This window comes from Anarrhichthys ocellatus, unplaced genomic scaffold (genome assembly GCF_004355925.1).
Source record: "Anarrhichthys ocellatus isolate YVR2014 unplaced genomic scaffold, GSC_Weel_1.0 scaffold21, whole genome shotgun sequence".
NCBI classification, from domain to species: Eukaryota; Metazoa; Chordata; class Actinopteri; order Perciformes; family Anarhichadidae; genus Anarrhichthys; species Anarrhichthys ocellatus.
Window position 1 is genome coordinate 152737 of NW_022280051.1, and position 11119 is coordinate 163855.

General features: G+C 43.1%; 1 protein-coding gene across 1 annotated transcript in view; it reads right to left on the bottom strand.

Annotated features, from left to right (window-relative positions):
* Positions 1-11119, bottom strand: part of wnt5b (wingless-type MMTV integration site family, member 5b) — a 68558-nt gene that overhangs the window by 6115 nt on the left and 51324 nt on the right. The window contains exons 2-5 of the mRNA XM_031858801.1: positions 7500-7663; positions 6270-6357; positions 5798-5957; positions 2632-2924 (exon numbers count right to left, since the gene is read on the bottom strand). Coding sequence (XP_031714661.1) covers positions 2632-2924; positions 5798-5957; positions 6270-6357; positions 7500-7663 — 705 coding nt within the window. The remainder of the gene's footprint in view (positions 1-2631; positions 2925-5797; positions 5958-6269; positions 6358-7499; positions 7664-11119) is intronic.

Below are 11119 nucleotides of genomic sequence, written 5' to 3' on the forward strand. Positions count from 1 at the left end.
TGTGTGTGTGTGTGTGTGTGTGTGTGTGTGTGTGTGTGTGTGTGTGTCAGTGCAGTTAGTACTAGAATGGGGCAGAAATAGAGAACATAGCTCATCCTTTGTGACAGAATAAGCAATGAATGAAGAGTAAGGATAGCCAAGAAGAGACACATTTTCCTGTCGGATCTTCTTGTTATCAATTTCAATCCTAGATTTTGTTTTAAGGTTATTTTGCGACTTAAAATCAGCAACTTTCAAATAAACACAGGAATTAAAATAATGATCAGCACTTCCCTAAAGCCATATTATTCAAACATATTTGCAGTCTATCTGCCTGATATTGTCATATTGTATCTCCATGTTGTCATTTTACTGTTCTGTGTGAACATCTAATGCATGTCCCATCTCTGTTGCTCTCTCTGATGATTCTTCCTTTTATTTGTTAAAGAGTTTTTTGGGGAGTTTTTCCTTATCTGAACTGTTGGATCGCATGCTGTACAGATCGTAAAGCCCTTTGAGGCTGATGATCTCGATAAGGAGATATGACGGCTCTTTGTCAAGCGACTGCATTGCAGATAGAGACGAGAGCATTTGTTGTGGAATGCTGCTCGTAACTCATTCTTGTTTCTGTAGATCAAAGACCGTTCTAACAAAGATCATTTTTGAAAATTACATAAGAGCATCAAAACAAACTAAGGATCAGATGTTTCTCTAAAACTTTTCTTTAAATAGCCTGAAAGATAAAGCAAATGTACTCATAAATAGTCTGTATCTGCTTGTACCATCAATTAATTGAAGCTACTGTGTATCACATTCCTAATGAGTTAAATATTCAAGCCTAAGATGACATTCCAAATAGCTACACCACTACATCACATAGAAAGAAAACTCTATTTTTTGTGCCTTATTTTATACATTTGTGTTCAAGTAGTGATATTAAAACAGGCAACAAAGTGATCTACGGGTTGAGAGATGAATCTGAAAGTTAACTGCTGTGTTCAGAGCACAGGCGGCACAAAAGTGGCCTGGTATTGTCTTCAGACTGGGAATGTACATCTAGTTGTTTTGGTCTCTATATGTGACAAGTCTGCCTCATTTGATTTGTGTGAAACGGAGACAGTGGACCTGGGTGGCAGTGTGTGTGTGTGTATGTGTGTGTCTTTCAGAGTCAAGGGAGTGTGACAGAGGTCCATCCTTCACCCTGTGTCCCTGTCTCCAGACGCTTGTACACACAGACGACCACGTTATCCGCCTTACACACAAATCAAATGAAGCTGAGCGCACACACATACATACACACACACCCACACACACACACACACACACACACACACACACACACACACACACAACTACACGCACACACAGCGGCACACCCCTGTCACCTCCACAAAAGCCCCGCGGTTTGCCTTGTTCAACCAAGCAAGACAAATCCCGCTTTGGGACAAACCGGCGTGTCCACGAAAGAAAGAGAGAAGAAGGGATGAAGAGGAGAAGAAAAACTGTCTTCCTCTCACTCGCTCTCCTCCTTTTCATCTCTCTCTTCTCCTCTCTTCCGTTTCGATGGACAGACGACAATGAAAACAAGGGATCAAACAGGAGAGAGGAGGAAAAGTCACTCAAAAGAGTGAGTGTGTGTGTGTGTTACAGAAAGGCTGAGGGACTGTGTGTGTGCGTGTTAATACAAGGCTGTAGCAATAGATCTTTCTCTCTTATACACTCTACTATAGCCCCAATGGGACCCTCAGCAGAAACACAACCTCTCCAGACCCTCACCTTTGACCCCTGATACACACTCTCACACAAAACCAGGCTCAATGTCTCTCACACAAATCAAATGGAGCTGAGACGACATGCATGCGCATACACACACACACACACACACACACACACACACACACACACACACACAGCGTCTTTGTCTCGCAAACAGCTTAAACAAAGCTCCTCTAACTGAAGATAAAGACATTCTCCTGATCCAGCGTATACCAGAACTGGCAAATGGACCTTTTACGAGGAAGGTGTGCATGTGTGTGTCGGCGTGCGTGTGCGTGTAGCCTACTTTAAGGTGAAAGGTCCCCCCCCCCACCTGAAAGAAGTTCCAAACACCTCTAGCTCCGATATCAGCTCTGGAGCTTCTAATAGTTGCTGTATGGCAACTAGAGAGGGCCAAAAAACTCAGAAACTAGAACATGCTAGTCTGACAAAACATACCACATCCATTTATCCATCCAGTACTTTCGTTCTTGTTTTCTTGCACATTTGTTTTTGTTTCACTTCTGAACTCTTAATACAATCAAGCATGTTGTTGTCCATTGTGTTGCTGCATTTATATGTGTGTATTGTGACCTTGTGTGTGTGTGTGTTTCTTCACTGGAATGTGCATTGACCTGGCGACCTAGCCAGACTCCAAGGGCGTTAGCAGTTATACCATTTGGACCCTCCCAATAAATAACACTCAGAAATACTGCCAGGTCAGGCCACCTCGACTCACACACACATTCCTTGGATACATTCAGATATAGGATGGGGTTAAGAATTGAGGACACACACACTTCTTCGCTAAAGCTTCATCTGCAGAACTCCAGAAAATATCAATTGTATTTTTTAAGACAAACACTAAATGCACAGGAGTGTCGTGTCCCTCTGTACCTGTCTCCCTGCTTCATTGTTCTGCAGGTTCATCAGTGTTCGGGCGTGCTCAGTAGAACCCCGTGGGTAGTTCTTCTCTCTCTCCCTGGCGTCCACGAACTCCCGGGCAAAGCGATAGCCGTAATGCACGTTGTCGCCGCAGCCACCCCACAGCCAATCGCGCGGCAGGTCGCGGGGTCGAGCGGCACGGCTGCAGCCGCAGGTGGAGAGCTCGCCCTCGCGGCATGCCCGGCTGATGGCGTTGACCACCCCAGCTGCGCTGATGGCGTAAGTGAAGGCTGTTTCCCTGGAGCCTGAGAGGAGAGGAAAATAAACATTTAAATTATAGATATTTATAACTTGTAAACTTGAGTTAGTAGGTAGAGGAACACTGTGCTCTGGGTTTTTTTTCCTTGGGTTTAGGGGAATGTGTGTGTTCACTGACAGGAAACATGGGTAACTGTTCAGGTTAACCCCCCACCACACAAACAGCCCCACACCCACTTCACCTAACAATAGACAATAGATGTGATTTTAAGTCTGACGCTGGTCAAACTTTAAACACCAGATCCATGAAATATATGCAGCAGCTAATTAGGTAAATCCTTGTTCCCATGTACTTAGCCTGTGGGTTTACCTGTCCTAGTTCTGGGCTAGTCAACCCTAATGTTAAACCTCTTTTTCGGAAACAAATGTTCCTGTTACTCTGTTGACAGTTTGTTCTTTGGATTATTCATAGCGCGCATTTTGCAGTAAAGACATGCTGCGGATAATTGTAATTCAGCGAGCGCCACCAATAAAAACATCTCTGTTGTATCAGGGTGAACTGACCCTTTAAGGGGAGCTCCAGGCCAGAAACTAATTCAGATTCGCTGCACTGCGAAGACCTATGTACAGGTAAATGGCCAATCTCCCGTACTTACACGCACACTTATAATGTTAATGTTGAACAACAGAGAAGGATTCTGAATAAATCTATTCAGTTTCAAATAAACAACCAGACTGCTGTTAGTCTTTGTAGTTGCCTTGATGCACACACACAAGTCCATCAGAAGGACTTCTGTTCACTCTAGACCAACACCGTCTAACACTGAGGAATACACAACCTGCATGTCTATTCACTGCATTAATACACAAACCGCTGAGGAGGAAACGAGGACAAAGGCGATGGCGAAGGTAGGAGGTGAAGTGCTCTGAAACTGAACATTTACATGTGAACAGCCTCGTGGTATTTCTGGTTGAGACTGCATTTACAAAGACCACAGTGAGGTCGTATAATACAAGGTGACATTTCTCCCTTCAAATGACATCACAGAGAACTCACAACTAAATGCCCTTATTGCCCTCCACCGTGACTCGCTAATACATGATCACGATTATTGGTTTTCACTATGAACTGTATATAGTGTCATATGTTTGGCCTGTATTGCATTTTTAATGCTTTAATATTGCTGTAATTGCACCTTATTACCAGTGTGTGGTGGTTTTGATCATTCTTCAAGTTTTTTTTTTGCTTCATATAATAGGCTTTTTATTTATTTTCTATGTTTTGGGTGCTTCTTTTAAACAGTCATGATCGTTTGTGATTTTATTGTTATATTATTATGCTTAGGTTAGGGTTAATACTTGAACTGGGTACTTTGCAGCCTATAGTACCGCTCCACAATGCGTTACAGGACGCCCCCCCCCCCAGCCTGGAATCAACACCGGGCAGACAGACAGGCAGGTATGCATGCGGAGCCGAGGCGTGTGAGCTATTCATTCAAGGTTTTAGGAGCTCTCTCCCCAGTCAGGATGCTGATGCACATATTATGCAGCAGGATAATGAGACAGGGAACGAGAGAGAGGGAGGCCGAGAGGTTTATGAGACTGCGGAGCCCAGACTTCAAATAGCAGGTCCGGATCTGCCGGCTCGGTGTCAGCTCATCAGCGCATTTCAAAAGGGGAGCTGCGAGACAATGGATCGACTAACACCTCCATATAAACCTGGAGATAGACTGACTGTCAATAGAGAGACGGGCAGAGAGGGACGGAGACAGAGAAAGAGCAGCAAACACCTCGTCTGACTGCCCGCAGCGGATTTGACACTTACTTGTTGATGAGAGGTTTCCCACATCGCCTGCTGGGAATTAGACGCACATGAAACTGATCCAGGATCTGAGCTACACGTGGAGATTTACTAAAACTGCTGCATGGAGATTGCAAATCTTTTTGTTGTTCTAGTTTTCATGCGTCTTGATAACTGCCTTGCGCAAAAGTTCCGAGTCGTCGCTTTTACTCGACTGAGGAGGTTATCAGTTTCATTGCGCATGCGTAAAGTGGGAACGACAAGTGGTTTAAACTGTCGCGCAAAAAAAAATGCCTGTGCTTTTTTTTACAATCACAGGATCTCCACATAATACAAAATCAATATCTCAAATGTTATTAGTATTACAATTAATAGGCCTTAACACTATTTTAGTTCAACAAAATAGCGGAATCAACTGTAATCCTATAGACTAATGGATGTTATGAAAAACTCCACATACTCACAGGAATTAGGAACAATCCGACAGTAAAAAAGAGATTTAAAAACTAAATATTCCCTTCAAAAAGAATAGCTTACTTTAAATTCTGTAGTGACTATACTACAACGTGAACGTTAATGTGGTCACTGAATATTGTAATGATGGGCCACTAAGATAAAACAAATGAAACAAACATGATAAAGTTTGCAAACAAAGACATCATAAATCAGTATTAGAGGAATATTATGACAATTGTCCCTCACTCTTAGACTGTATGACCGGTCTAGTCATTGGAGTAGTGTCTCTACCAACCCTACTTACTCTGCTGGATTCAAACTCATGTTCCCATCTAAACAATAACATACAGTGAACAGTGTATTATTATTCCAGTCTGTTAAATGACCCATGTGATGACCATGTCACCTATAACTTTTTTGTCATTGCTTATTTTATATGTCAAAATAGCCAACAACACAGTACAGCTTTTGACATGTCTGTGTGTAACTTCTGGGCTTTTGCATGCTTTACAAAATCACCATTGGAGGCAAACAATAAAAAAAAACTGAATTAAAACCTGCCATCACTCTCAAATTGATTGACAGGTCTTTTAAGAGGGGAGAAAGACAATAACAGCAGCCTCTGCTAACTCTGCTTCTGATTCCATCAAACAATAAACTCACCAATCTGCATGACCCGTCCAAACACGGATGTGTTGTCCACAGTGCTGCAGTTCCACCTCCTCTGTCTGAACTGGTACTGGCACTCCTTGATGCCCGTCTTGGCTCCGTCTCCGATGTAGACCATGTGGTCCTGGTACAGCTGGCACAGCTTCCTCTGGCCCTGCAGACAGCACAGCATCATAGGAGAGATTAGCAGAGATTAGCACATTAATGGTTTAACATGTTCGTGGTCCCTGTGGGACTATTCAACTATATTTGACTATTTCCTCAGAGTCAGGGTGCAGAGGAGGAATATTCGGCGTTATTCTTCTTGTTGATGCTGATGTTGTAGAGCCACACCATGCACAACTGAGCTCTAAATCCTTCAGAATCTATTCATCTCCGAATTCAAGTTGTGACAGCTGTTAGAGGAGTTTTTACAACATTTTAAATGTATTAAAAAGAGGTCTAAAACAGGCAGACAGGAACTTACTTGAGATAGACCAGACAGCTGACTGCAGAGAGGCTGTGCTCCAATGATGTACATCTCTGGCCGCTGGATCGGGGTCAGAGCTAGTGACCTGAGAGACAGACACCATATTAAGTCTAAATTTGAACCAGTAAACTCAATCAGTTACGATCAAAGATAAGTGCTAGAGACAGGATCCCTGCGATAAACGACTCCCTCTCTCTCTCTCTCTCTGAGAGGAGGTTGGCGCTGTAGAGGACAAAGTTCAGACACGTTTATTAGTACAACTGGCCTGTAAAGTGTAGATGGACTCTTCTGGTGTTCATCTCTGCAACCGCTCTGCTTGTGTTTCCTTTCCTGCCCTCTTCACACAAACAATTGTACCCGTATCATACAATTTGAATCACTTTTGCTTTGAAAAACTGAGTTCCCACACACAGACTGTGGTCACCAAAAAGGCTTTCTAAAGAAAGGGAAATCAAATTGTGTGAAGGTTGTCCCTATCTTAAGAGCTAAGATCAGTTCATGTATCATAATAAATGCATGTATGAAACTATGGCATGATTTGGGCAACACGGGTGCTGTCTTTAGAATGCATTTGGTTGACTAAATGGAAACTATGAACTATCTATTCTGGTTCTACATAAACTGACAGGAAGGTGAACTCCACTGACCTGCACACATCCTCCACTACATTATCACAAAGCCAACTGAACGGCATTGTTGCATATAGCTGTCTTGTAAGGCAAGAACAAGTGTGGCTAATTGACGGTGCTATAGGCACAGCAGCAGGCCGCCATGCAGTGCCATTTGGGGCTCAGCCAGGGTAAATATTGTGACAGAGCCCTCACATTTGTTCCATTCACTGTCAGGGCTCAACCCAAGACTGGGACATCACCCCCAAAACACACACACACACACACACACACACATACACATACAGAGACACAGAAGAGGCAACACAAACTCTATAGTTCACATTTTTCCATTTGCCATATTATCAATAGCATATAAGCAAAAATATATATTTTTTTTTGAACACGTTTTAAGGCTTTTGTCAATCGTTCAGATACAAATGAAGGGCTACAACATCCAACAACAACTTAAAGAAAAAAAAATGTGACAAAGTTGCTCTCCTATTGTTACCACTAAATGGAGGCCATATTTAATCTACTTTTTATGAGCCACAACACCACAAAAAAAAGACCAAAAAAAAAGAAAACAATCAATGCACTACCAGTGGTCATTACTCACCACCATGAGTTGGCATCCACCACCAGCAGTTGGGAGCTGCATGCGAGGAAGGCGGCTGCCAGCAGCAGATGTCGAACGGCACCGGTTCGCTTTCTCCGGACAGGCCTGTTGTCCATGGTCCGCAGCGTCACCGCCACACAGCCGGTGCTGGGGAAAGTGCTCTGCTGTTGAGACATGGGCATAAAATCAAGAGGCGCCCTGCTCGGCCCCGCTGGGTCTGGACGCAAGCCCTGTAGTGCTGGCGATACAGTGAGCTCGAGTCCAACTCGAGTGTATCTTGTGTATTGTCTATTTTCTTGTGAACCACTTGTCCTTCCAGTCTCTAGGATTTAAAACTATAAAACATCACTGACATTCAAAATAAGATGAAAAAAGACAAGAGAAAAAACGGCCAGAGGTAATTATCCAAAAGGTCAGAAGTTGCTTGTTAAAAAAAACGTGAATCCAGTTACTGCTTGAAAACTCCAGTTCAAAGTCGTGCGTAAAATGGTTTGGTTGGGTTTTACGCAAAGTGCAAGCGGATTTCTCCCTCCAAAAAGACAAAATAAAGCAAAGCTGCAATGGGAAAAGTGGGATCCCGTTGTTGTTTTGAGAAAAGATTAACAAGGAGATTAAAACGCTAATTGAGCAGCAAAGCGACTGTTCCGTCCCTTCCTATCCCCTCACGACCACACCACATCTCTCTCTTTCTCTCTACACTTTTCTTCTCACCCCCACTTCACCTCAGAAACCCTCCTGCCCTCTCCCTCCCTCGCCATACATTGCGCGCGCATGGGGCGTACGGTTGCATGTGCGTGCGCACAGTTAAACCAAATGGGTATTCGACATAGTCAACCGTGAATTGAATGGCGAGCCAAGACTGGAAGCACCTGTGATGTTGCGTTCAAAGGTTTTGAATATAAAACTCAGGTGTGTTCTTTGGGCAATCACTCCCTGAGCAACTAAACAAAAGAGCTTACACTGCAGCTGATACGTGTTTCCAAACAAGGCCTTCTTCATATGACCAGTCATCAGATACTTTTCCATCCAGGGATCCTCCATTACTTCCGTATAATAAAACTTAAAAATGAAATTTGTGTATCACAATGTTTATGCATATGGTCACTAAAGTGGGTACAATACGGTCAGGGCAGTGTTTTAAAGTAGAGCGATGGGGGTTGAACGTTTTGCAAAACCCCCATCGACCTCAAAAGAGTTCACGTGCATCAAATTCCTTTTATTAGCTGAAGTGGATAATTTGTTTGAATAAAAGGTGAGTGCCTCAAAATCGTCTAATCCCCTCTTTGGTCAGCGACAATAAAGCCCCCCCACACACACTCACATTTCCATACACACACACACACACACACACACACACACGCAGACGGCCAGGAGTCCTGAAAAGTCCTGGAGTAAAGAAAAGGCGTGTTGAAGCGAGCTCTCCTCAATTCATATCCCGGTCAAAGACAAACTGGGCGGCCAACCTGTACAGGAACAGGCTCTTTGATCTGACTCAGTGCTTCTTAAAAGAGTGCGTCCATATGCAACCAACGGTGGACGCAGGGTGGATTACACGGAACGCCCCCCCCCCCCCAGAAAAGCAAAAGGTCCCCATGGAGTTCACCAACTTCACAAATAACTGTAATCAATTTAGAGTACTTTTAGGAATATTGCTCCTGAAAATAATGTTTACGTTGTTCAATTTGATAAACACTTATAGAAATGAGAGAATAATCATCCAATTTGGATTTCAATGATTCATGTTTTGCGTGCGTAAATACGTTGAAAGTAATATATATATATATATATATATATATATATAATGTCTGTTTTAACAACCTGCTGCTTAACACTTGTGGTAAATTAGCACAGTGGACAGTTTTACCATTGACACTATGTGGGTTTATTATATTATACCGATATACTTCTTGACTTTTTTAAAATCTTCTCAACAATATTCCTGTAAAGTGTGTTATTTTGGGCTTCATTGGATTTATGTGGGCATTTCTCATTTGTGGCGACTGAGCAGCAGCAGAGAATCGGATGTCACTCGCCTCTGCATGATAATAGACCCGCAGAGACCGCACACCTTTCATCTCCTGGGGGATTTAAACTTCCCCCCACGCACACATGCGCACATGCACACTTGCACACACACACGCACACGCACACACAGCTCTGCTAAGTGATCTAACTGGCTGCCGATACATCTGATTGATATTCTGCAGTGGGCGGGTATAGGGTCAAAGTCGGGTTTAGCGGGTGAATAAACAGAGAAACAATGAGATACACTTTGGGAAACATTATAATATGTAACAACGCTAAAACTGGTCCAACCGATCACTCAGTAAATAACGGCGGCTAAACTGCTTCTTTCGTCTTGTCCTGCAGCCGAGAAGGCGATCCACGTTGTACATCACTCTATTATATGCTGAGGAGCTTAATATGACAACAGCGCTCTCATCCGGTTAAACGTAGACATTTATCATCTCCCAACATAAACCCCCAGTAGCACTTGCTTTTTCAAGTGACAATACAAGGATCCACTTATTGGATTATTAATTGGAGTTTTTACCTAAAGTATCCTTTTATGGCTTATTATACTGTTGTTGTAGTAAATAGTCTGCACCTGCAGCATGTACGCAGTGCAATGATGGTGAAGCAGTTAGTATTGCTGGTACAATGTGGAGGTACTTGTACTTTGCTTGAGTATTTCCATCCACAAAACTGTTAAAGACTGAACAAACGTTTTGGACCGGCCTCTTAAAAATAAGTTGTGAGACCTGCATGTCGTTCCAGATGTCAATGAGCTGTCAGCAGCTCCATCAAATAGAGAATGCCCCTCTAGACTTCTCAGATGGTTTCACTAAATAACTGTTTGAGAAATGAATAAGAAGAAAGAATCACAGTTTGTGTAGCAGAAGTTGTTATTTTCCTCTTTTCTGCCCCATTAATCATCTTATTTGTGACCATTTGAAACATTCTGCACAATGAAAGAATGGGGCACAGCACTGACTCCTGACAGTGACGGACTCATCAGCAGTCTGTAACTGACACCACAGCACCCCCTAGTGTTCCTCTACCACACAGTCTTTGTTCTACATTATAGGTGTTGAGAAGAATTGCAGGAGTATGTGGAAACACACCTGGCAATAAAACTGATCCTGACTTAAAAACAGTTGATGAATTTAACATCTGTATTTTGGTTGAAACATCTGAGAGACAAACTGAAATAATCAGGTTTCTCCTCCTGAGAACTCAGCTAATTAAAACATGCTCATTGTCTCTGCAGGCCAGCGGCTTATTCTGGGACATGACCCAGAGATTCAGAAATGCTGCACTGGAAAAGCCACACTTTGCTAGTGGCTGTTTTTTACTGGTAACTTGTGATGTGCCCGTTGAAACACAAGGAGGAGCAGTTCAGCTACAGTCCAGCCAGCAGCCAAAGAAAAGGGGGTGAACTGAGGCAGGGAGGGAGTGAGGGCATAGAGACAAAACTTGGACCTAGTGAGATAAAGACAGAATGAGGCAGGAGGGAGAACAGAGAGGGTGAAAGAGAGAGGGAGTGTCCAAGTAATGGATACACACATACACAGAGAGAGAGAGAGAGAGAGAGAGAGAGAGAGAGAGAGAGAGAGAGA